Raw genomic sequence first — 26,818 nt, forward strand, 5'->3', positions numbered from 1 at the left:
TGTCAGCCTAGAAAAGAAAACACAATAACAACAACAAGAAAACTTTGTTCAAGTTTACACTTGGACAACACACCTCGTAACAAACCCAGCTAGACTGTAAGTCATTTGACACATAGGGTTGTTTTTTTTTTTTTTTTTTTTTTCTCTGAGACCCCCTTGATGCTTCTCAGACTCTGAAACAGCAGATGAAGAGGGTCACCTCTGCCAAATGAGTAAAATCATTTCTCCTTGTTGCACCTTTCCCCACCCATTCCTTGTTTTCAACCTTTTCTTCTGAATCCTTCAGTCTTTTCCCTCTGACTGTGGGAAGCCTAAAGGAGAGACAAAATGGAGAGTTCTATCATTTTGGAGTAAGCTAGATAATTCCAAACTTCATATTGGCACAGTTAAGTCAGAGATCATAAAATATGGCCAGAAATTGGATGGGAATAAACATATTAAAGCAATTAGAGTGGTGGTAGATGGGATCAAGAACATATTGATAACTATTTAGTTATGAAGTATGGACTTAGTTTGGTAGGCTATGTTACCTTGGCCAGAATTTTACAGTCATTTTTCAGCATATGGCAAAGTGGGAGAATATGACCCTCAAGATAAGTATGCCATTGGCAAGGTAGGTATAACTTAAAAGTTGTTTTCTGTAAGTTGCTTCCTATTATTCTGTTTTTCATTGGTTCAAAATATAATAAAAATGTAGGCTTTTGATGTCACCTTACATACACTCATTTATGATTAGTTCAGATCGGCCTTGAAAATAAAAGTAAAAAGTGTAGCCACAGAATGATTGCTCAGAAAAATTTCTTATATAGACATAATAAAGCATGCAAGTATTTTTAAAAGTACTTTTAAATATTTTACATTTTTCTCCAGTATGTTTCCAAAAAGATAATTTATTTGATTTTCCTTGTGATTAGTATTTTACCCTCCTCTCTCTCTTTTTTTTCCCTTGATTACCTTCTTAAAAAAGTGTTTTTGAGAAGTGAAGTTGAACGCATGGAGAATTTAATCCTAGGCAGATGGTGTGGTGCTATGATACAAATTTTTCTCTAGCAGTAACTGGGAGAAAAGCCACAATTCATGGCTGTTAGAGATAGGACCTGCATTAAATGAGGGAATTCATTATGCACATAATGATGTATTGGATCATCCTACATTACCAGAAAAACACTTATGCACATTTTAAAAGAATCTCCAAGACTTAGCTCCTTTGTTTATTCACAGGGGTGATGGGTGAATATGAACCAAAAATAGAAGTGCAGTTCCCAGAAACGGTCCCGACCGCAAAAGGAGCGACGGTGAAGCTGGAATGCTTTGCTTTAGGAAAGTAAGTTCTGGTTTCTCTTCCTCCTTGTCCTCCCTTTAGCTGGGGCAGGCATCGAATTTTCCTGGTACTGTTGGCAGTGATGGCTTCTGAGGTGACTGAGAAAAGCAAGTCCAGCCTTTCTTTTTGTCATTTTGCTTATGCGTTTTTGATTCTGCCTTCGCACCATGCAGAGAGTATGTCTAGTGGTGCAAGGAGATTTAGGCTGCCACAATTGACAGCTTCACAAAGGAGAGGAGAATGGGCAATTTTGAAAAAGTGTTTTATTCTGTTATGACCTGTAATGTGCATGCTGTCTAACCCAGAATGACAGGAAAACAATGGCCTTCGTTTGAGGTACAGTTAAGCTGACTATTTGGAAAAATATGGACCTTCATTCTGGCCCCAGTTTACAGGGAGGATGCATCAAACTTTTTTTAAATTTCTTTTTAAATTGCTAGTCTCTTTTCTCTACTTTGTATTTCCGTCTGCTCTGGCTAGAGTTAGACCTGATATCCTCTAAGAGAGCCTCTATTTTACAGAGTCATCTGAAAATTATTTACAACTTTATTATTTAGTCTGGATTATCCTTAAAAGATCCTACTTGAGAACCAGTTAACTTTTCCATAGAACATCTGTCAGTAGCCATAAAGAAAATAAAATGCAGATCGGTTGGGATTTTTATTTTCCAGTAAACAACAGAAAAGCTTTGGCATGAACAATATAAAATATCATCTGAAGTGAGAACTTCTAGATCTTCTTTGGATTTTAATGATCCAAGTAAATCTCTACCCCCAAACCCATCTATGCATTAACCCATTACTAACTCCCTATCTTTTTTCTTCGCCCAAATATTGACGAAGGCAGCAACACTCTTGCTTGATCCTTGTTTCAGCATGTAACCCATTTTCTTATGATTTTTGTGTTTTACAGCAACGATAGAAAGATGTTTCTTTTTTCATTTTATGTTCACTTGTAATAGAAGGGTTATTTTGGTTTCCATGTGTTTTCAAATCATGGCAATATAAGCTACACTAGTATCTTTATTTTGGTGTAGTACAATACAATGGTAATTTTTTATGTCCTGAAAATTTACCACATTAAATAAATTATAATATAGCTGCAGATTGAACACTGTATCAAACTGCAAACAGTATAATATGGTTGTGGTTTTATTTTAAAGTATTTTGTAACGTGTGTATATGTATATCAATCAAAGAAAAGGTGAAAACAGGTAAGTGGACATATATATGGGTATATATGTGGCAATCTCTGCAAGGTGATACCTTGAAAAATCTGTGGAGAAAGAGCAACATTTCATTGTTCGCATTTCAAAGGGGGCTGTGAATTAAACTCTATTCACACTGTTTGAATGGCACTAGAATAAAAACAAAAGCCTCAAATTGGGCTCCTCCAGTCCACACAGAAGTGTTTGGGTATACACATCCAGCTGCTAGAACACATCATCATTGCTTACTTAAGAGCAGAAAGACTACATCTAAGTACAGTTATTTTCAGAGCTTGAATTAAGTGTATGTCTCATCAGATTTAAAGACAACCATTTTGTACTTTTGATAGAACAGTTTCTGCATTTTGAGTTAGTGTCTGTCTAATGAACTTAAATTCTTCTAAAACAAGTACAGTAGAGTTGATGGCTTTAATGTTTTAAATACCATCTCAGGTTTCCCAGGGAAGATTAGCAAGCCTTTAGTCTAATTACTTCTGTATGTGTTTTTGTGAAAAATAAGTAAGTAAATAATTTTATCCCTTGCTAGGAAGCCACAATCTTAAAAGCTGTGGTTAGCTTGCTAAACCGTTGATTTGCAGACTCAATGATACCCTTCTTGCAATTTAAGATGTGTTCGAACAGTTATGGCAATAGGATGATAGATGCCTTGGGGGTACATAAAGACCCCACAGATTGCTTCTTTATCTCTCTATTTTAAGTAAAGTTTCCCCAAACCACCCTCCAAATGGACTGCTATAAGTTGGTAAGGTTTTTCATATAAAAATGGGGACAAGGATAACTATGTTGTCAAAAACAGTGAACCTTGGGTAAACTCTTCCTCTATGTCAACAATTAGATCGTCTCTCCCAAATTTTATGAGCTCACTATTTCTACCATCATTTGTTCATTATTTGAATGTTTCTCAAAGTAGGGTACATACGATTTATAAAAATACATTATTTCTGTTGTCCATTGCTAAATAACAAACTTAGAAGGAACAAACAGCCAGTGTTGTATTATATCTCACAATTTGTGGGTCAAGAAGTTGGGCGGGGTTTGGCTGGATGATTCTTTTACTCTGTGTAGCATTACTTGTGGTCTCTTAGTGGTATTCAGCTGGCAGATGAGCTGGGCTAGAGAGGACAGGACAGTCTCTCACATTTCTGGTGTCTTGGTGGGGATGTTGGAAAGCTTGGCTCACTGGGATGGTCAACTGGGAAGCCTGATTTTGGGTCTTCTCCTGCAGGGCAGTATCAAGGCATTCAGACCTCTTGTAGGACAGCTCAGGGCTTCCATAGGCGTTCCAGGAAATAGAAAGTAGAAGATGCTTCTTTCTTAACAATTGAGCTTGGAAACTGATACAATATCACTGCTGCCTTATGTTATTAGTCAAAATAATCTGAAGAACCCACCAGGTTCCAGGGGAAGGGACATAGACCTCAATGCAGTGGGAGGAATGTGAAAGAATTTGCAGCCCTATTTAGCCTGCTACAAATGTGCACGAACATTTTAATTTTAATATTTGTGATTTAGAAAAATTGTGGGTTAGAAAAAATATAACAAGCATATAAACCTGTTTTTATTCAGTGATAATTTTTCATAGGAAGTAGATTACCTTATTTAAGAAGTTATTTGATCTTAAGAAAAACACTAAGAAAATAATACTACTAGAGATATGGATATAGCTAAAATCATAATACTAATTTAAGAATGAATGAAGTTTGGGAACACTGTCTCATGTAAACTTATATATTTAGAACCAAGAAGGAAGGTATTGTTAGAAGCATAGGTTCAAGTAAAAGATACAGTTTTCTCTCATTTGATTCACTCGCTTTTTTTTTTTTTTTTTTTTTTTTTGCTATCAGTCCAGTACCAACTATTATCTGGCGAAGAGCTGATGGAAAGCCAATAGCTAGGAAAGCCAGAAGACACAAGTCAAACGGAATTCTTGAAATCCCCAATTTTCAACAGGAGGATGCTGGTTTATATGAATGTGTGGCTGAAAATTCCAGAGGGAAAAATGTAGCAAGAGGACAGTTGACTTTTTATGGTAAGATTGTGATTCCAGTTTATCATTTGTAGTACTATAAAACTTCTTCATTTTAGAATCATCAGCTGGAAGATTTTCATTTAGGCTTTGGGGAAGGGATTGTGCAGACAGGGCTGTATGAAATGTGTGGTTTGCTATATAATTGGCATTCCCTGGATGATTCTGGGTGTGGATAGTGAGGATGGGGGGCAAGGATGTTGATGGAGCAGAGAGGAAGAAATTAGGCTGATGTGTTTGGGGAATGAGTATTAGTGTGAACACACTTGCAAAAGAGCCTGTTTTTCCTTTTCCCGTCAAGCTGTTAACCTGACACAGGAAACATTTTGTTATTCCTACTCCTGATTTAATTTTTTAAAAGCTCAATGCTTTTCTTCATTAGAATTTGATCTGGAGCTTGTGTTAATCTTTTGTAACTGCTCCTATCTGGTAGCAATTTAATGTGGCACCACAAACATTTCAAAATGCTCACTGTCCAGATTTAGTTCATATCAGAATGGAATGTGACAGATCTCTCTCACCCCAAAAACTTTTTTTGAGCAGCTGCTCCTATTCCAATCAACTCTTCAGCATTGATTCAAACATAATATAAACGTAAAACCTCTATCACATGGTCATTATGGAGCCTATCTTGGAAACCCTGTTAGGGTATTGATTCGAAATCCAGAAAAGGACTTCATTGTATAGGCATTTTGAAAGTAAATTGTGTTCTGCAAAAGTGGAGCATGCCTGAATTCCATCTGTCTGGGTATGAAAAATAAATATTATAGATTGGTCTTTATTCAAGAATGGTTTAAATAAACAACAGTGCATGTTAAAATCATGACAGTAGTTCTGAAGGGGCAAGTTGTAGCAAAAGCTTTAAATGTTCTTATTTCTTGCAGTAACGGGTAACACAAAAATCTACTTATTTCACCAATTCTTCTTCCATGGCATTTTGGTTTTAAGATATGGCCAAAGAGTTCTGTTCAATGATTACAAGGTTTTAGAAGTTTGATTGGAAATCGGGCAGAGATGTCCAATATCAGCCAGCCTTCAGTGACTTCCCCCACATGACCCTCAGCACTTTGGATTCACATATCTCTGATGCAGCTCATGTGGGAGGAGAACACAGAAAGTTCTAGAAAGTACTTCAATGATGAGCTGGGTGACAGTTGTTTGAATAAAGCTGCACTTATGTTTAATCGCTCATCTTTTCTTTAAGAATAATAAAGGACTGACCATACTCATGCCAAATGACAGACTTGGTATTTGATCTTTGCTCTTTCTTAAATGTGGTAGTTGATATCTTATTTGGTTGAAAAACAAAAGATACCACAGTTAACCAATTGGAAAAACATAAGACTGAAGGTTACGGATATATAAAGTGAGATGCAATTGCTGTATATTTTTAACTGTTTAGTATTCATTTTTCTCACCAGTGTAATAATTATTTCTTAAATGTCAGGTGGGGACAACCTGAAAATATACTGGGAATTGGCTAGTGTTTTCTCTTTTTTATTAGTTGAGTAGATGTTTCGATTCAATGGTGGTTTTTCTTAAATGTTAATTTGAGCTGCTTAGCTAATTGAATAAAGTCATTTTCAATTTTAAAATTTTATATGAAATACCTGCTTTCATTATGTTAAAAAAGTATGAAATTTTCTGTTACCAGGGGTCAGCAGAGTGCTTTCTAATGGGTTGGAGGTAAATAGAGTAGTCCAGAGTTATTGTTTCAGAGAGTCAACTTGGTCACTGGCCCCCAGCCTTGTTCAGTAAAATGTTTTTTTCAAGGATCCTGCCATAGAGATGAAAATCAGGTTCTAGCAGTGTTTCCCTTTTAAGTGGAGTTATCCGCAGCCATGCATGTGGAAGAGAGCAAGATGAAATTTGCCTGCTTTCTAAAGATAACTCAGCTTTACTTCAGTTGTCAATCACCCTTGGAGTTAGAAACTTGTCAAATTAGTTGACTATTGTAGCTCTTGGCTATGGCATCTGTGTTTATTCTTTTCTTTTTCCTCAACTTGCATATCAATGACATAGAAATTAATTTTTTCATTGTCACAGGAGAGCTTAATTATACTAAGTGCTTGGCTGATATTTTTTTCCTCTAATTTTTTTTGGTCTGGGTTTTCCCAATACTATGTTCTTAATATTCGGTGACCTAGATATTTCATTCAAATGAATTATTACAATTAAAATCACTGTGTAGATCACAAAAGGGGAGAAAGTAGCCCGAGTCATTTATCCATGAGCATTCTGTCTTTGTTGACAATTTCTTACAGAATTAAGGCATGCTGCACTCAGGGATTATAAACCATGGGTTTTAGCTTAGAAACCTGCTTCTTCTTTTTCTTTCTTTCTTTTTTTTTTGGTTCCAAGTTGTTGCATTTCATTCCTCCACTCTTCACTTTAACAACCATGAGTGTGCTAACTCCTATTCTGGCTTGACAAAATGGCAATTTTTTTTCCTTCTTGCACTAAAACCACTTAATCTTCTTCCAAAGAACCTGCTGGGTGTGATTCCATTGCTCCCTGTGTTGAAGTGATGGAACCCCACTCACAGTCAGTGTGTCCCCACTGTGGCCATGTCGTTGGATTAACAGGTGCTACTTGTATTTACTATGTGTGAGGAACTGAAACAAGTTCAGACATTGAACAGTTTTACCCTTTCCCATCTTCCTGATTTATTTTTGCCATTACTTATTCTTGGCCAGTGTGGTCCGGTTGTAATCTGTTCATTTAATCATTTTTTAGTGTGAAAAACTTCCTAAAAATCGATCTGTTTTCAGAGGTAAAATGCTATGGATCTTTGTTACTAAAAGTAGAAGTTTTCCAGAGTGACTTTAATACCTTAGTTTTTCATTGCCTACCATGTGGCAGGCACTGTTAGGCACTAAGGATGCAAGACAAAATACCTGCTCTGAAGAACTTGATATTTTACTGGAAGATAACAGAGAATATACTACTGAACAAATAAATGAACTAGAACATTTTATATTGTGTTAAGAGTTGTGAAGAAAATAATTAGGTTGATGTGATAGAAAGTAACTGAGAGTAAGGAAGAGACTTCATAAGATAAGGTAGTCAGGAAAGACCTGTCTGAAATTTGTCCTCTAAGCGGAACCTGAAGGATGAATACCAGCAAGCCTTTCACGGGGAAGTGCATTCCAGGCAGAGAGTAAGTACAAAGGCCCTGAGGCAGAAGACTACTTGACATGTTTGAAATGCAGCAGGGAAGCCAGCGCAACTAAATCATAGTGAGCGAGGCGGCAAAAGGTTTGCAACAGAGGAAGGTGACAGACTATGCAATACCTTGTAAGCCAGGCACAGAGTTTGGGTTTTATTCTGAGTATAATAGGAATCCGTTGGAGGATTTCACACAGAAGAGTGACTCAATTTGATTCATGCTTTTAAAAAATCACTCTGGTTGCTTTGTGGTGAATAACAGATGATTTGGAATCTAGAGCAAAAGCAGGACAACCACTTGGGAGGTCACTGCTAATATCAAGATGAAAGAGGTTGGTGGCTAGGACTCAAGGGAGGAAAAGAAGTTGAGTGACTTGAATGTATTTTGGCATGAGAGCCAATAGGACATTCTTATTTCATTGCTACAACTATCCAGTTTATAGATAAGGAAATGGATTCCCAAAAAGATTAAAGTAACTGATTTAAGTTTACATAGTAGAAAGCAGAACTGCATTCCAAATGCTATGCTAGAGGTTCTGAAACTTCAGTATACATCAGAATAACTTGAAAGTCTTCTTAAAATACAGTATATTGGGCCATACCCACAAAGGTTTTGATTTGGTGGGTCTGGGTAGGACTCCAAAATTTACATTTCTTTTAAGTTCTCTGGTAATGCTGATGCTGCTTGTCTGGGGACCACATTGCAAGAACCATTGCTCTGTGCTTAGGCTGTTTCAAGTGGTATGGTGAAGCTGAGGAATAAATGACATGCAAGAGAAGGTATTCCTATTATTCTAGAAGGTGAAAAGTTGGCTGATACATCAGCCATTGTAGCCAGTCCGCATAGACAAAGTAGAATGAGAGTGCTAAGGCAATTATCATTGAAGAAAGGAAAGAGAAGTATAAATGGATTTAATTCACTTGATAATTACTCATCTTTCCACTTCATTATGTCTCTATAGTCACTTTCTTTTTGCACAAATAGATGGTAGAATTACAGTCATCATTCACAAAAATGAAATGTGGGCTAAAAGAACCTGATATTTGATACCTTTTATATAATTTCAAATCTCTATATGTAACAGGTGTTATAAGAGTAAGACCATCTTCATCATTAGGAAATAGGGAATATGATAAGTGGGCAGTGAACAAGGCTGTATTTCACAGAATCCAGTGATGCTTGAGCTGGAAGGAACAATTGGGGCCAATCCTTTGATTTTTATAAACAAAGAAAATAAGGCCCAGAGACATAAAATAACTTACTCTAAGTTATACAGTGAGTGGGATCAGAGATATTACTAGAACTGCTCTTTTTGCTATACTGCATGAATTACTTTTCCTGCCAATGCAACATTTTTATAAAATAGATAAGGAGATACTTTTATTTATATATTGTCTACAACCAGTGTCACAAATGAAAACATCTGGATGAACAATTGACTTTTTTACTTTCTATTTTCCAAATTGGTCACCTGATTATTGAGTCCAAAAGAGCTCTTTTGTTTCTTGTTCTTCAAATTACACATAAGGCTTTATGCTTAGACCTTGTATGCTACATTCCTTTGGCTCTAAAGGCAAAACGGTAAGCTTGATGACACTGCAAACGGTGTTTGAGTATCTCTAAGGTCATCAATAAGTGAATACAGAAGCATTTTGCAGCACAGCACACTAATTCCCCATGGATGTGCTATGTATATGTGATCACTAGATAATATTCAGCCCTGCAAAGTGGCTTAAAGGACAGAGCAACCAAAAACTGAACACAGCAGATAAGGTAATTGCACAGTAGAGCAGTAGTCTGCTTAATTGTGCTACACAGAACTGATATGGAGACCCTCAATTCTTCAGAGTGTCACTTAAGATAAAGTCAACAATCTTTGTTTCTTTCTTTCATGTGCTAGTTACAATAAAGTGTGCTGCTGCAATTTTTCACAGTGTGCACACTGAGAAAATGGTGTAAATAGATAGCGGAAAGTAGTACATGAGTGGGGACACAAGGTCTTCACCCCATGAGAAACTTTAAGCCGTGAAAGAAAGAGTCATGTCAAGGACAATATATTGAAATGCAATTCAAGTCTCTCACTCTATATTGCCACAGAAGGCAAAATGTAGCTGTTACATTGTTTATCCATCAAGGAATATTGTTTAAATTTGCTTGTAGCAAGTTTTGCATAAGTGAATTAGTTTATCTGAAAGCTTGTTTAATACAGAAGTTTGCGAACTTTGGTTTCAGAGCTCCCTTTTACCCTGAAAAAAATTATCAAACACCCCAAAGAGTTTCCATTTATGTGGGTTATATCTACCCATACACACCATATTATAAATTAAAACTGAGAAACTAATTTAGTACTTGATTTATTTTAAAATGACAAAAATATAACCAGTGCATGTTAACATAAATATTTTAGGAAAACTGAGCTGGCCAGTTAGCCCAGTTGGTTAGAGTGCAGCCTTATAACACCATGGTCACTGGTTCAGATCACCATACCGGCCAGTCACCAAAAAAAAAAAAAAAGAAGAAGAAGAAAAGAAAAGAAAGCCAACTATATTTTTTCATGTAAAAAAAAAAATTTAGTAAGAAGAGTGGTATTGTTTATGTTTTTACAAGTATATTTAATATTTGTATTAGTAGAAGAAAACTGGATTCTCATATGTGTCTCTGTATTCAGTCTGTCATGTTATGTTGTTTTGGTTGAAGTATATGAAGAAAATCTGTTCTCACAGATGAGTAATTGGAAAGGGAGGATCTCATGGACTCCCTGATGGGGACTTGGGGACTCATAGTCCCCAAGACTTAGACCACACTTTGAAAACTGTTGGTGTAAAAGAATACTCCCTCTGCTATGGGTAGTAGGGTTAGGCATATTTGGGGAGCCTCTGGATAGAGAATGGATGTTAGAGCCAAGCAGGCCTGTGTGCCAGTCTTAATTGAGTCACTTTCTGAATCCGGACCTAATGTCCTTGGGCCTCTTCTATAAAATAGGGGTATTTCCACTTAACTTGCAAATTGTTATGAGGTTTAAAAATGATGTACATAAGTGATACTGATAAGATATTCCATAAATAATTAGCATCCATGATTCATTGTGTTTGGGACTCAAGGTGGATAGCAGAAAGAAGAGGGGATGAACTCAGTCCAGTAAGAACAGATTCAGAGAAACACTAGGTAGAGGCTGAGTTGAGGATTAAAAAGAAAAATGTGAAGAAATTAATTCATGTTAGGCTAGAGTCACAGCTTCGTTAATCTGTGTATAACTGGGCAGAGCCAATCTGTCTAAAGGCCTTTTCAAAAATAAATACATTGCAGATTTACAATTTTTTTTTTAAATTTCATGACTCATTTATAAAGTTCTCTATTGGCTACAGCACCTCTGAGAAGAAAAGAGAAAATGTGCACTTTTTTAGAAACTGGTTAACAAGAAACAAGTGAAACCAAAACGTAAAGAAACAGTACAAGTTGATGGCACAAAACTGTTATGCTGTTTGTGCCAGATGAGCTGTACAAGTTCAGAAGGATTGCAGTTGGCAGAGGAAGGCTTTGTGGAGGAGGTGGCACCACAGAGGAAAAAGCTAGTTAGGGAATGAAGAGAAGGAGAACATTCCAAAAATACACAGAGGTACAAACAGATACAAAGGCAGTAACTGCCTTATTGGAGTCAAGAACAAAGACCTTTACTTGACAGGCTATGGGTTCACTGGGCATAGTTGGAGAGAAAGTGAGAGAACTAAGCGAGACCAGATGGCAGAGGACTTTATTTAGCCTAAAGATATGAAATAATAGTAATGTTTTCTTAATTTGTGTAAGACGTGCAGTGTGCAAAGCACATTCACAAATCTTACCCATTATCTCATACACAGATTATTTCCTGCAATTGTATTTGTTTTATTTATTGATGAATACCTATTAACAGAAATATACCTGCTTTTGGTTGCCTTATAGTACATCTTCACGTGGTCGTTTTTTATATTTTGTCCAGAGTTTATCATTGTTATCTGTAAGAGGTTTAGCCTGATGGCATCTCCTCTGCCACTGCCAGATACAGAAGTTGTAAATTATATAGAGATGAAGGAACCATAAATAGGAGTGTCTGAATGAAGCACAAATTAACAGAAAAACCAGAACCGTGAATCCAATTGGCTCAAGAGGCAATCTAAAGGCTAAAACCTTCACATATTAAAGCCAGAGGAACTTTAGATATCATCAAGTCCAACCTTCCCTCAATTCAAAGGAGAAAACTTAGGCTTTTTTAATTTTCAGGCTCCAAATCCAGAGCTCTTCTTATAAGACAAGATATTGTATCAGCATAGTATTTTTCAAAGTGTGTGTATGTATAATTATCAAGTTCCTTTTTTTTAATGAAATATTACAAGGAACCCTCAATATTTAAAACAAAGCATGGCTGCTGTAGTTGAAAGGGGTACCTTCCAAGAACCCTCCAGGCTTTGTGGCATTGAGTTTGAAAACCCCTGTGAGGATGGTGATTGGTGTTGTGTGGGGAATGGATGAGAGCTTGAAGTTAGAGGAGTGGAGATGATCAGGGCTGCGCAAAGACCAGAGTTGGACCCTACTAGAGAGTGCAGCATAAGTACTTTTGTAAAGCTGATCCTTCCTTTCAGTGGTTTCTGCAAATTGGAAGTCAGGGGTTTAAAAGAAGACTGTAATAATAAACTGGAGGACTCTCTATGGTAATGTTGGGATACGAGTAGTTGTAGTGCCAACACTGGGAACATTAGACTTGAGGTAAGTTGAGAATATCTTGATGGTTCTATCAACAGTATAAGAATCCCAGGCTGGAAATAAAGACTTGGGACACATCTATATATAAGTGGTAAACTAGAGCCAAGTAATTATCTTTAGTATCGTAAAGCCCACTACCAATAAGATTCTTAAGCAATGTTAGCCAAACCTCTGCATTCCCTGGAGATGATTCATCTTCTTTAAGACTGTGTAAGCAATCAGAAAGAATTGTGAATGTCTACAGGTCCTCTTTGTAATAGTAATTTCAAAGTTTTTTACATTATGTCCTTTCTTTTAGATTTTTAAATTTCTAATGTTTAAAGCCCAGGTTAGCATTTCTTTCTGTTAGGAATTTCTGTTTTTGGAAAACTGCAGAGCCAGATAGCTCTGAGAATTGTTTGACCCACTCTGTTCAAATTATATACTCAAATTATATCTGCCTGCATTATAAATTACTATTGGATAAGATGCTCACCCGATTCCAGTGGCTGGAATACACAAGCATTGATTTAGGTAATTTATGGCAGTTATTGAACAAAAGATTGAAATGAAAAGATTGTTCATCTATCCAAGAGACTAATAGTGTCACAGGGTCAAATCCCAGCACAACCATTTAACTTTATGTTTGAATTTGTAGCATTAAAACAGACTTAGGTTGTCCTTAGAGAAGGGATTCTTTTGTTTCAAGCGCTGAAAAGACATGAAAGGCCAAATAGGTGATTCTGTTTTAAATTGTGACTATTTTTAATCTGTGGGATCTACATATACAGTCATCTCTCAGTATACATGGGGTATTGGTCCCAGGACCCGCCTCCCCCCAAGATACAAAAATCCAGGGATGCTCAAGTCCCTTATCTGAAATCAAGGAATATTTGCATTTAACCTAAGTACATCCTCCCATATACTTTAAATCATCTCTAGATTACTTGTAATACCTACTACTATGAAAATGCTGTGTAATTAGTTGTTATACTGTATTGTTTTTAAATTTGTATTATTTTGATTGTTGTACTGTTATTTTTATTTTATTTTATTTTTTTAAGAATATTTTCAATCAGTGTTTGGTTGAATCTGAGGATGCAGAGGAAGGCTAACTGTATTACCAAAAAAAAAAAAATTTTTTTTTGAATTGCCTCCTGAAAAACTAGTACTAAACCCACCTGTTCAAGCCTTCCTCTGAGCTAGTATTTAAACATAGAATTGTAAAATGTAGTTGAACCTCAATATTAAGTGATAAATACCGTGTAACCAGAGGCATTATCAAAAAAAGAGTGGGAGAAATGATATTTTCTATAATATACTCAACTGGAATACTTAAAATCTAAAGACTTTGAGCTAAATGACCCCCCAAAATGTGGAGATAAAAGAACCATTTCCATCAAGCATAGGACTTTATTTATTCCAGTATGAAAAACTCCCCCACTTATATATGATTCATCCAATCTGAGTAGAAGTGAAAACCTTCACTATGTGGGCTTTTGCCCTGTAGATCTTCAATTGGCATGTTAAAATAAAGACTGTCTCACTCTTTGCCATTTATGTAATATGATATTCCATTTCTAATTTCCATGAGCCCATGTCCGGACATTCACTTGAAGAGGAATATGTTTATATCATTTCAAATTTGGCTTCTATGAATTAATTTTACTTTAAAAACAGATGAAGTGCCTAATGATTCACAAACACCGAATTCGTTGTTGATTTCACCATGGCCAGCACAAATAGCTATCACTGAGCATTATTGTAGAGCACCTTGACCTCTATAACCCTGTTGGAAGAGGCAGAATGAGCCCTCAAAAATGTTTAATTAGAACTTTGCAAGGTCTTTTCAAAATTCTCTCAAGTCCTTCCCTTCTCTGCCCCACCTCCTTTTGTGAGATTGCAAAGTTTTGCTTCCAGCTTTATATATTTTTGAAAGAAAGCCCAAGTGTTACAGGAAATCTGTGACATTGAAATCCTTGTCTTTGCATGTGGTTTTGATGTTTCTTTTTTGAACTTCAACTTGACATTGCTTCATAAGTTATGTTTGCCCTTCCATTTTTTTCCTCACTCTTTCAAAATTTGGCATAGTTGTTAATATTCCAAGCAGATTTCTGTGTCTTTTCTTGTTTTCATGAACTCTGTAGGAGGTAAATATTCAGCAGGTTGAGTGTGAAATCAGGCACACAACTGCCATTACCTATATCAGTGTTACACATCGAATTCTCCAAGCAGTGAACCTTTTGAGCGTCCTTTGCATTAACAGAAGGAAGATACAGAACAGCGGTAGACTTGAAGCTCTTTCAATGATGTGGGTTATAACCCTTCACTTAAGTTAATGTTGTTGATGTTATAATTTTTTTTTTGAAGTTGACCCTTTTGGCCTCCCCTCATATGCGGCAATGCATCATCCCCATCAGTAGAGGATTTATGAAATTGTGCTTTGCTCTTTGGAAAACATGAAATTGCTTATAGATGGAATAAAGAAGAAAGCAACATTTATTCCAGGACCTAGAGACCTCTGCTGGTTAATTGACTTGTAGAGTGCTTTTCTAGTTTTGTTTATTAATGAGAAGGTAAGATATACAGCTTAGCCTTAACACTAGCGATTTCCTTTTGAATTAAATTATGGATGATTTGAAGCCTCACTGAATAAAGATACTGAGGTCAAGTCAGCTAAAAGCCATGGTAAGAATATTGAGTAGCATCTTCTAATTAATACTGATATCAGCTCTGATTATTAGGTTTACCTTGGTAGGCATTACCCTGTAGAAATGCCCTGTGAGCAGATAACATGCCAGAGTGATAGCTGTGGTAATCTTCTACATGACTTTGGGCTAAAGGTCTTCTACCTAAACATATTTACCATTATAGCTAACAACATTAAATTGTGCTTCAGGTAAGATATGATATTTGTGAAGACTTTTTATGGAACATGGAATTAATATTGTCTTTATATCCACTGAAAATGAGGAAAGTGTAGGGGCCAAAGGAAAACTTCTTCACCCTTAAAGATTCATTAATAAAAATTAATGACAAATTTAGATCAATATGAAGAAAAAGCATAACAGATTTTATTATTTAACATGTTGGGAGAAGGCAAAGCACAAGAGAATCACAAAGAGTAATGTTCCAAATGTCCCAAGTGTCTCAAATTCCAATAGAGGTACAGCGGGTTATATACTAGTGTTCATAAGAAAGAGAATGTAGCGGGAGGTACAAGCTCCAGAACAGTGGCCTGAGATCTCTGGCATTCTGGAGGAGGTGTTTTCATAGGTGAAACAAGGAGATCAGAAGTTAAAATTAAGTATTTTCATTTGCACACAGATGTGTGCAAATGAAAATACTTTAAGTGATCTCACAGGTGCCCTCAGAAAGAATAGATAGTAGCCAAAGGAAGGGCAGTGCTCAGAGAAAGCCTGGCTGTTTGCATTTACACATGTAAGTTTCCTTCCACAAGAAGCAGCCCTCTAGCCAGTTTTTTTTCCCCCCAGTCTTTCTGAATTAGCCATCTTGAAATATGTCAAAGAAATACATTTTGGGGCTAGAATATTTTGCTTTTCCATGAAAGAAAACATGACTTCAATTGTTAAGAAATGCACAAGAAATGTTGTATAATTTGGGTGGTGGGAGTGATTTATGGCAGTGGGCAATGTGAGGTGATTTAGTGCTGCTTTGAATTCTTGTGTTAGACTGTGGGCAGGACTTAATTTCCTAAGAAGGCTTGGTAAAAATCAGGACTCACTCAAACATTTAGGGTTCTAGGGCCATACTCATGTGGTTCACATTTTATCAATATAGAGACAATCAATAATAACAACAATCATAGTCTTGAGGAAGAAAAGAGTCATGAAGGTGTTCTATACAACATATAAGAGTAGCATGTATTAGTTAGGAACAAGCTAAGGTAATCTAACAAAGGAGACCCCAATATACAATAGGAAGTTTATTTCTCTCTTACATTATCTCTCAAAAAATAGGTAGGTGGATCTGGGGCTGCATTGCCTCAAAAGTCATTCTCTTACCAGACCAGGTTCTTGAGTCTCAAAGTCATAGAAATGAACAATGCACCCAGCAGGAAAGCAAGCAACACTTTATTTAAAGAGAAGAGAGCTTATGCATGAGGGAGGTTGCTATAAGGAAGCTAGCTCCCCAAGAGCAGCTGTTCAGGGTCCTTTACAGGGCAAAGGGTGAGGGCCAGTGTCACCATACTGTGTCTCTGGAGGTAATCCATTCTTTTCTTCCTGGTTGCAGCATGGGTGCATGTTCAGTTAGGACTTTGGTCATTGCATCTGCTCAGTAGGTCCGTGATGGTGGTGTTGCCCATTACCACCACCCCAGGAGGGTCATTGTAGCAGTCACCTTGAAGCTTTGTGTGAGTGCAGGAGACTGGGCTAGCTTCCTGGGGGAAGTTGGGAAAGGGTTTTTTCAAAGGTAAACAGTTCCTCAATTGACGTCAGCATCTTGTTTTGACGATTTCTGGTATTTCTATGGTCGTCACAGGGGAGTTTAGTTCCAGGAGAATCTTGCATGTAACTCCTAAACGGGCTTCAGCTTAATCTGTAACTTACTCTTTACAATTATGGGGAAAGAAAGAATAGGTACATAATGATAGGTTTTAAACAAAGCTAACAGTTATATTTTAAGAAGCCTTGGGGACGGGGTTTTACAACTTGGTAAATATCTCTTCTTTTCTTATCTCAGTTTATTTTATCCAGGGCAGTTACACCTAAATGGTTTCTTTCAGTCACTTTTATCAGGGTGATGGGGTAATCCTGCACCCTCAGGGTTTCATGACTGAGGAGTGGAAAAGCCACAAAATGTCCTCTGCAGGGGAAATGGAGTCAGTTTGGTTCACAGGCCTAGCCCTATCCTGTTTCAATTCAAGGTCCAAAGCTGGCAGGTCAGCATTTCCATGCTACTTTCCATCCATCTCTGAGCCAAGGCTGTTTCACTTGTCACTGTTTTGCAGTCAGTGTGAAGGGGCAAGAAGAGTCTAGGACAAGAAGAGTCTGTGGCAAGAATCTTTACATAAATAACCTGGAAGCTGATCTCAGCACTTTCACACATATACAATTGGCATGAGCTCAGTCGCATGATTACCTCTCACTGCAAAAGAATCTGGGAAATGTCATGTGCAGCTGGGAATCCACGAGCCCAGCTAAAAGTAGGAAGGTAGTGGTGGTGGGAGAGTTCCCGTACTAAAAGGAAAAAATGAATAATACTGTATGTACTTAAGGGAAAAGGACAGGTAATTTTGTCATAAGGATTATCGCAATTTTATATATTTTTCCTTTAGTGATTAAAAGACCAACAATATGGACCGTAAAAATAGGGTGTTCAGAATAGGGTATAGAAACTCCTCTGAACTTCTACCCAGCCTTGTTATTTGTGTAACATCTGAAAAAAGATTTTTATTGTAAGCCTACTTTTCCCATTGATTGCAAATGATAAAAATACGTAGATTGAGCATATACTGAATGGATGTCATTTCCCTGCTTTTTGAACTGCTGTAGCTCAACCTAATTGGATTCAAAAAATAAATGATATCCACATAGCCATGGAAGAAAATGTCTTTTGGGAATGTAAAGCAAGTGGAAGGCCCAAGCCTACATACAGGTGGCTAAAAAATGGTGAACCCCTGTTAACTCAGGTAAGCAAATTGATGGTAATTGTGTCTTAGTATTGACTGTGATGTTGAATGTGGCCTCATTTCTATGGAAACAGGAAAATGGTGAGTTGTTTCCAAAATAATATGCAACTAAATGACAATAATAGTGGAACAAGTGAAAATGAATGAAGTTCATAAGTATAAAGTATGCATAGGTCCAGTTCTCCAGCTTTGTTCAGTTAAGTTTCTATACTAGATCTTTGATCTTCACAGATGAACATCTGTGGCTTTGCAATGGGAAAGTTATGCAGAAGGTCTGGAACATATAATTTAGCTAAGATACAACAGAAGGTACATCCCAAGATCTACTGCAAGAAACGGGATATTGATAAGATACAGGAATGTCCATCTAGATGGAATAACACTCCGACAAAGTTTTCTGAATGAATCAGATGAGGAGGCCCTTAGAATAAGGAATAATTATGTCCAATTTGATTTTCCTTATTCTGTTTTTCTACTGAACTTCAGATGTTAACTGAAGTTTGACATTTTTCCCCACACCCCAAGTTGAAAGCCAGTTTTTCATGCTTGGATTTCTTCCTCAGGAGGCCAGCCGGGGAAGAGTGCCTGCTCTGAGCAATGGTGCAGACATAAATTTGTGCAACAGGAAGAGAAAGGGGACTGACCCAGCCCCTGTCTATTACATATCCTCCATTCACTGGAAGGGCTCCTGCTGGTCCGTGATTCTCTCAATTATAAAAGCCAAACTCAAAGAAATTGCTAGAGTGTAGGTACCAAAGTAATTGGCATTTCCCTCCCTTTGTTTAAGGTAAGGGAACACAGATTTCTAGATTTGTTCAAATACTAATACAGTGTCCACCCACCTAAACTGCAACCCTGAGGCAAACAGAAAATCAGTATGTACTTCTTTATGTATTTTATTTTTAAAAGTGGCAGGTCCTCTGGAGAGTAGGAGATCCTTTCTGATACTTGTGAAAATTGATACACAGTTGTATATCCTCAGGGTGACAAATGAGAAAGGTCTTTTGTGCCATACACTAACTTTACTTCCTTCCGATTCAGCTACCAGCAGATGCTTCTAAGCTTAAATCACACCATCAACAGCAATAAAGTAAGGGAACATTAAATTATTAATATCTACATTTATTTAGTGAACCTCAACCAATATTAAATATTTGCCTCTGCTTCATCCAAGATTACAATGCTATTAACCTTCAAAGTTTTGCCTGCTTATAATTTGAGTGTTTTAAATACACAGTAAATTTGCTGTATTTCCATCCCCCTCACCACCTCCAGTTAGCACAAAGCCTTAGAGTAAAAAAGCATTTTAAACTTCAAGTTCATCTGTTTAGAGGAGATATTAATCTGTCTTCATTACTAAATCAATGAGAACTCAGGAGAATTCTACAATTTAAATTCCATTTACCAACTTATGTACCAGTTGTTGCATTTAGCATCTGACCTGCCACAAATTTAGTTGGTGGATAAATAGATCATGTTATATAAATTGCTTATATAATGACTATTTTCTTCCCATTAAGCCCCCTTGATATAACATGTAGCAAAATTGCCTTAAGGTCTCAGTTGTAGAAGGTCATTGTTTTATGTTCCTCTTTTCTTCCACAGGATAGAATTCAAATCGAGCAAGGAACACTCAACATAACAATAGTAAACCTCTCAGATGCTGGCATGTATCAGTGTGTGGCAGAGAATAAACACGGAGTTATCTTTTCCAGCGCAGAGCTTAGTGTTATAGGTGAGTCTTTATACTGGAAAGGAAAAAAACAAGCAAACAAAAACTCTTTAAATCACTAAACTAACGTGATTTGCCAAGCATAAATGTTCAGTCTAAGAAAAAGAGTAAAGAAATCTTTAAGCTGAAGATATTGCTCAAGAAACAAGTAATGTAGTCTTCAAGCAATAAGAAGAGACCACTTTCTAAGTCAGCCTCTTCTGATGCTTACAATGGGTAACACAGATACGTTGGCACTCATTTCTACTCCTCTATTGACCACACTTCTAAATTGAGCAAATGCTCTGGAGTCTGCTGCTATCATTCTGATTTGGTACAAATTTCAGATTGGAGGGAGTAAGAGCTGACGAGGTTTGGAAAGGCTTATTCAAACAGCTGGCAGAGTGAACCTTGTTCTTCTGCATCTGGATTTTCCAGACCATGCGTGGTCTATCCTCCAGCTACATCTTTCACCACCTGCCACTCTCTCCCTCCTCTTCAGCCACACTGACCTTTCTGTTCTGCATATTCACCATCCTCCCCTCGTCCACAGGCCACTGGCATGTACTGCTTCTTTTACCCGGAATGCTTTTCCTTCTCCTCTTCCTTTCAGTAATTCCTTCTCATTCTGCATCTCCCAGCTCCATTGTTGCTTCCTCAGAAAGTCCTGTCTGGCCCTGAGCCTGGGTAAACTCTTCCTATTAGACTTTTATAATGTCTTTTACCTCTCCTTTTAGACAGATGCCATAGTTACATTTTACATTTATTTACATGATCTTTCTGTCTTTTCATCCCACTGCACATTAACTTCCCCATGATGTCAAGGACCATATTTGGTTGAACTTATCATTTTATCCTCAGGTTTTGATACAGAATTGAAGCACATAGCATGCTTCAGTAAATATTGAATGAATGTAAGAACGAATGAGTGTGTTAAATGAATGGAGTTGAGAGATCATTTCATAAAATGGATTAATGAGTTAAGTAAATAAATAATTGAAGGCTCAAGTTCAGTGTATTGATGAATCTGTGGACATTAAAAAAAAGTTCAGCTATCAACTTGCATGTGTCCCATAGAAAAGCCTTGAATTTGTTTATTACTATAAGAGAAGAGGAAATGATAAAAACTAAAAACACCAAAACAAATATAAATAATTGTAGCACTGCCTCCTATTTTAAAGGATCAAGCAATAGTTCTCCTTGTTGCAAGCACAATAAAAGGATTTTGAATAAGAAAAAAACAGCACACAGAGGAAGCTGATTCACATGCCCTCGTAATTTGTGCAGTTTCAGAGTCCTGATGTTCCCTCTAAAAAGCACTCATTGGCACCTAGCATGTAGATTTTGCATATATAAGTGGATGCTTCAAGTGGAATGTATTGCTATCCTGTGCAAAGTGAAAAGGAAGGAAAAGCTTCCACAACTGCTTTTTTGACCAAGTTCTTTAGTTTGGACCAACATCCCATCAAACACTGTGAGATTTCAAAGAGTCCTGGGAAAGGTTCTGTGCTCCTAGAATAAGTGGGAATAAGCTCCTGGATAGGATTAACATGTAAGTGTATTAACACATACATCTCACCCTATAGATGTTGGGAACAGTAATCACAACCTTCTCCAGGATAAGTACTATGGTTCCACCCTGCCCAGATTTGCTCTGATTATTGGTACTTGGAACTGACTCTTTTGGAGTACAATTCACCATGGTAGATTGCTTAGGCATTTTCCTCTAAAAGAAGTGTATTCTCAATTCAGTTGTATGTCAACTCATTGGAAGAACAGCTAAAAGTGAGGAGGCATGACCTAACAAAATGAGTCAGATTGTCCCAAAACTCTCTAGGTGAGTGTTTACCAATTTACAAATCTGGGCACTCCTGTATAATTGTAGAAGATGTTATAGATCCTTTTGTCAAAATAAGGAAATTTTATAGTAACAAATGACTACAATGAAGTAAGAAAAGCTATTAAAATTATTTTTATTTAGTGTACCTGCCCACAACTGAAGATAACAGTACACACACACACACACAGACACACACAGACACACACACACACACACGAGCGTGTAATGTAACAGCTTAAACTACTCTTTGCGTAGTCATCCCTATTCCCCCTCCCTAACTGTGGTTCAAAGCCTATAAGTTGGGAATCACTGCTCCAACTTTTACATTTAGGTTTATTTCAAATAATTTCCAACTGGAACTGCCTAATTCCAAATGAATTCTTGATTTGAGTCTTTTCTTAAGTCCCCTCAGGTCAGCATGCAAGATATCTTCGTTTGGGCTGCTATAACAATACTCCATAGACTGGGCGGCTTATACACAACAAACATTATTTGTCACAGTTCTGAGGGCCCGGAAGTCTGAGACCAGGGTGCTGACATGTCAGGGTCTGGTGAGGACTGTCTTCCAGGCTGTAGACTTGCTGTGTCCTCACAGGGCAGAAGGGACCAGGATCTTTCTGGGGTCTCTTTTATAAGGATACTAACCCATTCATGAGGGCTTCACCATCATGACTTGATCGCCTCCCTAAAGTCCCACCTCCTAATTCCATCACTTTGTGGGTTAGGATTTCAACATATAATGGGGTGGGAGGGAGCAGTACAGACATTCAGACCTTAGCACTAGAGCAGTGGAGACAAGATGAAAATGCCAGAGAAGTTATTTAACTGCCTTGATTCTAACCATGTTTAACATGAAAATAGCAAAGACATGTCATAAAATAATATAGACCAAACAGTGGTAAAAATAGTAAGATTTGCAGAAATTCAAGATAGGAAGTTTGGCTAATGGGCTAGGCTGGTCAACCGAGCCTTGAACAATTTATATTTCGACAGGCAGTGAAGAAAACGAAGAATATTTCATATCAGAGTGAAAGCCTGAACAAAGGCTCAAAGTTACGAAATGCCTAGGATAGTTTTCTGCACACATAGAATCCTGAACATTTTTCCGAAATTTTGATCATCAGTGGATGGATGGATAAAGAAAATGTGCCATAAATACACAATGGAATACTATTCAGCCGTAAGAGAAGGAAATTCTGTCGTTTGCAACAACGTGTATGAACCTGGAGCACATTATGTTAAGTGGAATAAGGCAGGCACAGAAAGATAAATGCCACATGATCTCATATGTGGAATCTGAAAAAGTTGATCTCATGGTGGTTCCAGGAGCTGGGCAGTTGGCAGGGGTTGGGGAAGAGGTTGGGATATGTTGATCAGAGGATACAAAATTTCAGTTATACAGGAGGAATAAGTTCAAGAGATCTATTGTACAACATGGTAACTCTAGTTAATAATATATTGTAGTCTTGAAAAAAAACGTATGCTGACAGTGAATATTAACTGTTCTCTCCACAAAAATGGTAACTATGTGAGGTAATGCTATTGTTAATTAGCTAGATTTAGTCATTCTACAACATATATATACTTCAAAACATCGTGTTGTATACAATAAATACATAGGATTTTGTCAATTGAAAACATAAAACAATAAATACATAACATTTTTGATTCAAATATATCATGCATGTATAGGAAAAGTTTAAACTTGAAAAACAAAGATGGGAAATTAATTAAGAACTAATTTTAGAGATTCTTGAATGACAAGCTTAGAAGTCCCCTCTCTAATATCCCATTTTTCCTTCTAAAAGCTCTATATATTCCAAGTGAATTAAAGGACAGTTAAGTGTTGAGTGGGTAAATCCCTAGAATCCCTCTTAAGTGAATGAAAGAGAAGACATCTGACTATTTAAAAAACACATAAATTAGTACTGGTTAACTTGAGTTAGCTATAATGTGCATGTATTCCACATGTCATTTTGTTCCTTATAAAACAGTAATAGTTTGGCACTTTAATAACTGACTTGTTATTACCTGTGTTAGAAGCATGATGAGGTTGGATTAAACAAAACAAAACACAACAAAATGGAAACAAGATACTTCTGAATAAGGAAGGAAAAAATATGTTGGTTCCAGCTGTTGATCAAATTTCAGGAACCCCCAGTGCAGTAGAGGAGATTCCCTTTAATGCTAGGTAGTAGCCCTAACATCATGAATAACAGATGGAAACACATATTTAATAGGCTTTTCCCTGGGTCTTGTTTTACGTGTTCTTTCTGGGTATTTAATGTGTATGTAAGATATCTATACTTAATGGATTGAAACTGGTAAATAATTAAAATAGGTGCTGGGTGATTTACTCACTGGATGGGCAGGTGCTGTAGAGAGACTTTCACCTTGAGGTCAGTATATGAGTCGGTCTGGTTATGAGTACATCAAATAGAAACATCCTTGTCTGTGACCAACCTATTACAATTGGTAGTTTATTATTTACCAAAGTAACTGTCCTCAGACATTTTCTCCTGTATTAACCTGCATTGTGGATGATGTTCGCTTGTGTGGGGACTCCCATGGGCATCTGTGGGAGCTGCACAATTTCCTGGTGATAACCATCATTCCATCCCCCCCTCCCACTCATGAAGGTATATTGGGATTGGAGGGAATAGAATCTCGTAATCACGGGGAAACTTGAATCTTCTATAAATAACTAAAAGTAATGATAACTATATGTTAGATATTTTACTGGTAAAAAATCAATAAGAACTTTTCCAATGTAATATTTCTACTAATGTTTAGTATTTGTGTCCACTTAGATTATCATATTGGTGATGGGGACTGCTGATTGAATTGTCAAACTTGAAATTTTCTGTGATGCTTCACATAATATGCTTAAGACACGTATATAATCATTGAGTAAATATAGGAAACATATAAGGTCCCAAAGGCAAAGCCTGAGGCAAGGATTCAGGTACTTGTAATTCACTGAAGGAATGTTCTCCGGGAAAAATCTGTAAGAGAAAGCAAAGTAGGGAATAGGGGTGAAGGGTAACTGAGCAAGGACAGGGTCTGAAGCAAAGTATAGCCTAGGTCTATCTCAGAAGGGGGTTTTCTAGAATATGCAATGCACCCTGAGTTAAGGAGACTGCCTTTTTCAAATCTCCATATCAGTCAGTCCTTGGGCTGCCCCTTCAGTGGTGGGGGCAGAGGTGGTAGGGGTTGGTGTGGAGGATAGAGCAAAACTTCTCAATTTATGAAGGGGGCAGCTGGAGGACAAGTTATAGTACCAATCAAGATGTTCAGTTACTTTGTCAAATTTACCTAGATCATGATAGATAGTGTAACTTGTTTGCTATATTATCTTTGGTTTTGAAATGGGATGAGTTATCTCCAAGAGTAAGTGGGTGTCTGCTCAGTGGTCTTTCAAATCTGACCTGACTTTTCCAGGACTGTATAGTGGAAATGAAGTAGCTTCTGCCCTGAGGAAATTCTGTCTAATAACTCAGTATCATGGGGATTCTCCTAGCCTGCATGGTGGAGGACATATGACCCTGGCAGGACACTCAAATACCATCAAGTAACTGATGGTCCAATTAAAGTGAGGTGCAGTCTCACGTAATTATCTGGGTAATTTGGCATTTATCCAGATGATTGGCTCCCAAATTAGAAAACCATTAAGGCTAAACTAAAAGTTATTTCATAGGGACTTTCACAAGTGCTCATCTGCATCTAAGTCTGATTTCTCAACTGCCTCGTTGAGCCAGATTACAAGATAATCAAATGTGCTGTGTGTGATCAGCATCTAATGAGAGGACAAATGCCTTTCTTACTCAAATGTGCTCATTTACGCAGGAGTTCTACTTAAATCTTCATGAAGAGGAAAGCTATGCACTTGGATCTCAAATTCAAATTTGAGTACCTTTAGCAAGTTACTGAGTCTACGCTTACCAGTAGAAGGAGGATGCTATTACTCACCTTACTGTAAAAACGAAGAGATTACATGTGAAAGCTTCTTGCAAACCTAAAAGTGTTTGTAGCAGTATAAAAATTTTTTTGCTATCATTAACTAGTATCCATATCAAAAACTTGTAATGTAGATAGCCACAAAGACATCAGTAAATTCCAGTTCTGTGGTTCTCAGATTTTGCTACAGATTGCAATCATGTGGGAAGCTTTTTAATATCCCGATGTCATACCATATTCTATATCAACTAATTCAGTCTCTGGGCCTGGGACCCAGCATTAGTCCTTAAAGCTCCCCAGATGTGACTCCAGTGAATAGCAAAATTTGGGAACTCGTGCACAAATTGATTAGATCAAAAGGCCATAGAGTTTTTCTATAAAGTATTGATTCCTAAACTTTTCTATGCACCAAAATCACCAAGAGGAGGTGTTAAAACACAGATTACTGAGCGCTATCCCCAGAATTTCTGATATAACAGTTCAGGAGTTGGGCCTGAGAATTTGCATTTCTAATAAGCTGATACTTCTGGTATAGGACCACACTTTGAGAACGACTACTCTAAAATAGGAAATTTATCCTACACAGAGAGTTTTGTTTTTAAGAGTTCAGTACAATCTAGAGTGAAGCTTCTGATTTGGATCAGAACTCTGAATCTGAAGTCCTCCTGTATAAGGAAAATATGGGTCATCAGAGATTCAAACCATGACTGAAGACCCCATTTCACCAACACGGTGAGTAGGAATGGGCACACAGAGTGACTTTACAGGCTACCAGGTGAGGACTGAGCTAAGGTGTTGCATCGTGTGGCTTTGATGGCTTAAAGCTAACTGAGGAAAGGGATAATAACAATTCCTTACATTAATTCCTCCAAAGAAATGTTGTCAGTTAGTTAGAGTTTAAAATGTCAGTCAGGAATGCAGCCCAAGGCATCACTGAGTATTCATACCACACTCTGCCTATAACCAAAATCTCTGAGACTTCTGTAAAACTGCTACGAAGGCATTCTCCATCTTGAAGTTCATAGTCCTTCACATAAAGAGATTTCCGATAAATTTCTCTTAAAACATAGAATTTTTCTCTTAAAAGAAGAAAAGCTTGAGTCTTCTGGCAAATGAGCAAAGTCTCTTATCAGCCAATAAGAAATATGTTTTTTTTTTTTTTTTCCCTCTGCTCTTCATGTTGCTCCATCTGCTTTG

General features: G+C 37.2%; 1 protein-coding gene across 1 annotated transcript in view; it reads left to right on the forward strand.

Annotated features, from left to right (window-relative positions):
* LOC134390134 (contactin-4) overlaps positions 1 to 26,818 on the forward strand; it is a 353,707-nt gene that overhangs the window by 182,536 nt on the left and 144,353 nt on the right. The window contains exons 6-9 of the mRNA XM_063113414.1: positions 1,222 to 1,324; positions 4,394 to 4,578; positions 17,977 to 18,113; positions 19,719 to 19,848. Of these exons, the coding sequence (XP_062969484.1) occupies positions 1,222 to 1,324; positions 4,394 to 4,578; positions 17,977 to 18,113; positions 19,719 to 19,848 (555 nt within the window). The remainder of the gene's footprint in view (positions 1 to 1,221; positions 1,325 to 4,393; positions 4,579 to 17,976; positions 18,114 to 19,718; positions 19,849 to 26,818) is intronic.

The sequence above is a fragment of the Cynocephalus volans genome, chromosome 11, assembly GCF_027409185.1.
Source record: "Cynocephalus volans isolate mCynVol1 chromosome 11, mCynVol1.pri, whole genome shotgun sequence".
In the NCBI taxonomy this organism is placed as follows: domain Eukaryota; kingdom Metazoa; phylum Chordata; class Mammalia; order Dermoptera; family Cynocephalidae; genus Cynocephalus; species Cynocephalus volans.